Source organism: Gekko japonicus, unplaced genomic scaffold, assembly GCF_001447785.1.
Source record: "Gekko japonicus isolate JY-2015 unplaced genomic scaffold, Gekko_japonicus_V1.1 scaffold324, whole genome shotgun sequence".
NCBI lineage: Eukaryota > Metazoa > Chordata > Lepidosauria > Squamata > Gekkonidae > Gekko > Gekko japonicus.
The window spans coordinates 992256-998255 of NW_015168056.1; the positions used below are offsets into that span (position 1 = coordinate 992256).

Here is a 6000-nt window from a genome sequence, read left to right on the forward strand (position 1 = left end):
CGGTAGTTCAGCAGTTCGAGACCCGAGTGTGCCGCATGACGGAGTGAGCTCCCGTCTCTAGTTCCGGCTCCTGCCAACCTAGCAGTTCGAAAGCAAGAAATTGCAAGTAGATAAATAGGTACCACTTCAATGAGAAGGGAACAGCGTTCCGTGCACTTTGGTGTTTAGTCATGCCGGCCACATGACCACGGAAACGTCTTCGGACAGCGCTGGCTCTTCGGCTTGGAAACGGAGATGAGCACCGCAACCCTAGAGTCGGATTCGACTGGCTTTCGAGCAAGGGAACCTTTACCTTTACTTTTTACCTCTCTTTCTACTAAATTACCCCTGGTCCTAAATAAGATGAAACAGAGAGGCAAGCAATGGCTAAAGAGACTCAACATCTAACTAATGAGAGGGTGGGGCCAAGTGTACGAGAGAGAGAGAGAGAGAGAGAAAGAGAGAGAGAGAGAGAGAGAGAGAGAGAGAGAGAGAGAGAGAGAGAGATCTTAACCATTTCCCTCCCAGTTCCTCTTGCATGCAGAGTTACAATCTCCAACACCCATATCCTGGTCTAACAATCTGCCTCCTGCATGCCACGAGAGAACATTTCTTTCAGAAGGCGCCGCCTGCCATTGTGCTGTTCTCTGCAACCACAGATTGGGGAAGGTGCTGCAGGCCCCTCGACACTGAGTTCCTAGACACTGAGCCTCTGGGCTCCATGCCTGCTCCTTATGGGAAACAAAACTCACACAGGATATTTTTAAACCTCTTTCGCAGGCGCTTCCTGAAGGAAACGATGGTCTGAGTAAATTGCCCGGCTCGTTCGCCTATCTCCTAACGATACATCTGAAAGAAGGCAGAAACTTGGTCATTCGAGATCGCTGCGGTAAGCCGCCCACCCTATTTTCTCTTCTTATCTAGCTGATACAGAAGGGACTGTCTAGAAATCAGGTGGTTTCTTGGCTGAAGTCTTGATTGTGGCATATTTGGCCCAAGGAGTTATGCATTCATGCAAGGCATGTGGAAGGAAAAGCTGAGAGGAGATTGTACGCTGATTTGCGAAGGGGAAGACTTCTGAGAATATTTCTGTGCGCCTTCGATCCATAGTCTGTCAACAGATTGTGGTTTCTTTCTTTTTCTTTTCTTTTTTTTTGTCAATTTTTTTTTATTCAGGATATAATCAATCAAATCCAACATTGATTTTACATTTATACCTGTTACATCCTACCCTCCCCCCCCCCACATGGCTTCCCACAGTGCTAGGACCTCCTGCACATCTCTGAACCATCACTTCACCATCCGTTTTATCATTACAAGTTCACTAGGTAACTATTACTTAACTACTACAATTATACCTTTAACCTTTCTTATTACCCTAATTCCACATTCAATACTTTTCCAAGTAGTCTTTTAAGTCTTTCCAGTCTTTATAGAAATCTTCTGCTCCCATATTATTAAGCTTCCGTCTCATCTTGTCCATTTTAACCAAAAACAATAATTTTCTAATCCAGATTGTGGTTTCTTTGATCAACTATGCAAAGTGGCACATGTTTGCGTACTTGGAATAGAATTCCTCTGCTGATCGCTGGGCCTAGACCCCAGTCCTTCCTTTTGAGGTTTCACAGCTCCACATTTACAGTCAGTAGCTCTAAGAACCCTTTTTTAAAAAAACACAAAAGCTGAGGTTCTTAAAGTCTTGTGTGACGTTGTGGAATCTGTACAGCGATGTGCGAGAAGACACAAGGCGAGACCCTTGGTATGTCAAGGTAATAATAATAATTATCGTGTAACAGTGTGCATAGTATAGCCAGGAGATCCGAAGATTGTCTGGCAGCCAGCAGTTCTAGCTCTTTTACCATTAAGCACCACTAGGTGGCAAACTAGACTTGTTTTTAAGGCAAGAGATGTTTCAGAGGTGGTTTGCCATTGCCTGCCTCTGTGTCACACCCCTGGTATTCCTTGGTGGTTTTCCATCCAAGCAGTGTTCCCTCTAAACTGAGTTTGTTTGAGCGGCCAGAAGTTCTAGCTCTTTTACCATTATGTACCACTAGGTGGCGAGCTAGATGTGTTTTTAAGGCAAGAGACATTTCAGAGGTGGTTTGCCATTGCCTGCCTCTGTGTCACACCCCTGGTATCCCTTGGTGGTTTTCCATCCAAGCAGTGTTCCCTCTAAGCTGAGTTAGTGTGAGCTAGCTCACAGTTCTTTAGCCTCCGGCTCACACATTTTTTTGTCTCAGCTCAGGAAGGGATGGCTCCAGAGCAAACTGATTTGTGCAGTAAATCACTCGCTCACAACTTTAATGCCAGTAGCACACAAAGCAGAATTCTTGCTCACAAGACTCCACAGCTTAGAGGGGGCCTTGCATCCAAGTACTAACCAGGACCGACCCTGCTTAGCTTTCGAAATCTGATGAGATCGGGTTAGCCCGGAGTATCCAGGACATATCAAGGTCAATATGGCTACTGAGATTGGCAGTGGCTACCCAGGATCTCAGGAGCAGGTCTTCCACATCACTTACTGCTGTGGTGTAGTGGTTAGAGGGTTGGCGTAGGCTCTGGGAGGCCCAGGTTGGAACCCCCAGTCTGCCATGGAAGCTTGTTGGGTGACCTTGGGCTAGTTTCAGTACTGACGTACCACTCAGGGTTGTTGTGAGGATAAAATGGAGGAGAGGGAACCATGTAAGCTGCTTCTGGTCCCCATCAGGGAGGAAGGCAGGTTAGAAATGAATTCAATAGTAATGATGATGATGATAACAGACGACTCACGGTTGAGAATTTGTTCCAAAGAGAAGCCATTTATGAGAGTCGCTTGGCCTTAGTGGCAACTCTGCGCCAGATCCATTGTGATCAAGTTGATCCTTTCAGTTGTCAACAATCTGTTATCCCAGTTTCCCTTTTCTTCCTACTTGCAGTCTTGGTATGACTAACATGTTCCTTTGGTTGTGGCACCCACAGCCGGGAAACCATCCTGTCCCTTTTGTTTGTTAAAAGAGTAAAGAGAGTGGCGTAAATCGATATTAGGAGAGAGTAGAGATATAAAATTTCCGGAAATTTTGAAGCTCGGAAAAAAACCCGGGTTTTTTCCGTTTTTTTCCGGGAAAAAACGGAAATTTTCGGAAAAATTGAAAAAAATGCTACATTAGCATTTCTTTTGTCTTTTCTAGATTGAAAGTCATTCTGTTACTTTAGGAACATAAAAAATGACTATGGACATTTTTACTTGGCATAAATTATCACAACTAGCATATTAAAAATATAGTGTACCCAAACAATTATTACAAACAGAATACCCACCCACATGCAAAAACAAAACTGAAACCTTTTTATTTTCTTCTGACAATCGCACCTCCTAAAGGAAGAAATGCATCTTGTTCTTGCATTGGAGAGTTCAGTTTGTAACCTAGGACTTGCTTGTCCTCAGTGCACAGAAATTAGATCAATCTGATACCATTATATATTTTAGAAATGACTTGGAAAATATTTGAACACCTTGTCTTAAAATATTTTATTTATCATGTTAAAATAAAACATTCCATAATCAATTTCTTTTCTTTTCTTTTTTTTTTTCAATTTTTCCAATTTTTCGGAAAAAAACAAAAAGGCTTCAGGGGAAAAAACGGGAAAAAAACGGGTTTTTTTTCTGAATTTTTCCGCTTTTTTTCCGGGCTTTCACATCTCTAGGACAGTGAATTCCTAATTCACCAAAAGAGAGGGTGAGTTTTCGAGACAGTGTATAAGCAACAGAACCTTTCGAAGGAGGAGGAGGAGGAGGAGATGACTGGATTTATACCTCACCTTTCACTACCTGAAGGAGTCTTAGAGTGTCTTATAATCCCTTTCCCTTCCCCACAACAGACACCCTGTGAGCAGTGTTCCCTCTAAGCTGAGTTAGTGTGAGCTACTTCACAGTTTTTTAGCCTCTGGCTCACACATTTTTGGTCTTAGCTCAGGAAGGATGGTTCCAGAGCAAAGTAACTTATGCAGTAGCTAAATAATCTGCTCACAACTGTAATGCCAGTTGCTCATAAAGGAGAATTTTTGCTCAAAGGACTCCATAGCTTAGAGGGAACTGTGAGGTAGGTGGGGCTGAGAGAGCTCTCTGGAGAACTGCCCTAGAGAGAACAGCTCTGAATGAGCTTGTAACTGACCCAAGGTCACACCAGCAGCTGCATGTGGAGGAGTGGGGAATCAAACCTGGTTCTCCCAGATTAGAGTCCACGCTCTTAACCACTACGCCAAAGTGGGTTAGCATTAGCAGAGAACGTAAGGGGAGGGGTATGGCTCAGTGGTAGAGCACCTTCTTGGCATGCAGAAGGTCCCCGGTTCAATCCCCAGCAGCTCCAGTTAAAAGGAGTAGGTAGTTGGTGATGTGGAAGACCTCTGCCTGTGACCCTGGAGAGCAGCTGCTAATCTGAGTAGACAATACTGAGCTTGATAGTAAAGGTAAAGGTTCCCTTTCTCGAAAGCCAGTCGAGTCCAAGCTGAAGAGCCAGCGCTGTCCGAAGACGTTTCCGTGGTCATGTGGCCGGCATGACTAGACGCCGAGGCGCACGGAATGCTGTTCCCTTCCCACCGAAGTGGTCCCTATTTATCTACTTGCAATGTCTTGCTTTCGAACTGCTAGGTTGGCAGGAGCTGGAACTAGAGACGGGAGCTCATGCCATCATGCGGCAACCCGGGTCTCGAACTGCTGAGCTACCGACCTTCCAGAGCCTGCAGTTCAGCATCTTAACCACTTGAGCCACCGCAACTCCTACCAGCTTGATAGACCAGGGGTCAAATTCAACAGAAGGCGGCTTCATGCCTTCATCTAGGCAGATTGCGAGAGGGAGGGCAGGAAGGGATGAGCCCATGCTTGGCTCTCGTGGCCCTTTCTTATATGCCTAGGGTAATGCCAATCACCACTTTGAGGTCAGGAAGGAATGCTCTGTTAGAAAAGGGAAGGACTATGCAGCGTCCCTTGCCTCAGTTTTCAGGAGGTCACCATAGATTTAGTCAGATAGAGAGGTCAGGACACACACAGCATCCTTTCCTTCCTGTTAACTGATCCTACCCCCTTTGAAGTAGAATGCTATTGTTAGGGACGAGTTTCCTTCCTTACCAGCTTGGCACCTTACTCTCACACACAATTCCTCTCACACGCACTTCCTTTCACACACTCAAAGAAGGAGCACATTTCTCTCCATCTCTGAACAACGGATGCAGGGGCACTCTTCCCTGCATCCCTATCCATCCTAGGTAGTTAGAATAGATCCTATCCCTATCTCTCATCTATACTGCCTAGAATGGAGTTCTATGTAATAAAGAACTCTTATTAGTTTTGAATCTGACTACCGGCTCTGTGTAACTTTGTAAGTCTGCTAGCACACTCGGTAGCTCACTCTTTGCTTCGTGGAAACGTCCAGTGCTTTCGGCTACAGTGGAATACCGAGCCAGATTCAAGGGGCTGCTATTGACCTTTAAGGCCTTGAGCGGTCTGGAACCAGCATATCTCCGGGACTGTCTCCTCTGGTATGTCCCTGGGAGAGCGTTATGCTCTGCTGAGAACAATCTACTGGTGATCCCTGTCCCCAAAGATATCTGGCTGTCCTCGACCAGAGGCAGGGCTTTTTCGGCCCTGGCTCCGACTTGGTGGAATTCTCTGCCAACTTCCGTCAGGACCCTGCGGGACTTAATGCAATTTCGCAGGGCCTGTAAGGCAGAGGTGTTCCGCCAGGCTTTTGGTTGAAGACAGCAGCGTTTTTTCATCATAGCTGGTGCCCTCCACCTTTTTTCCACCCTGCCCACTTTGGCCTCCTCCTTAACCTGCCCACGAGATAGAAGAACAGTCCAGAGTAGGTTTTAGATTAAATTAGGGATACCATCTGGAGACTATTAAATTAAGAAGAAGAAGAGGAAGAAGAGATTGGATTTATACCCCGTCCTTCACTCGGAGTTTCAGAGCGGCTTACAAACTCCTTTCCCTTCCCCTCCCCACAACAGACACCCTGTGAGGTCGGTGGGGCTGAGAGAGCTCTT

At 45.7% G+C, this 6000-nt stretch overlaps 1 protein-coding gene across 1 annotated transcript in view; it reads left to right on the forward strand.

Moving 5' to 3' along the window:
* The window catches only part of MCTP2 (multiple C2 domains, transmembrane 2), a 225126-nt gene that overhangs the window by 46415 nt on the left and 172711 nt on the right, over positions 1-6000 (forward strand). Inside the window, exon 4 of the mRNA XM_015414496.1 lies at positions 760-868. Within this exon, the coding sequence (XP_015269982.1) occupies positions 760-868 (109 nt within the window). The remainder of the gene's footprint in view (positions 1-759; positions 869-6000) is intronic.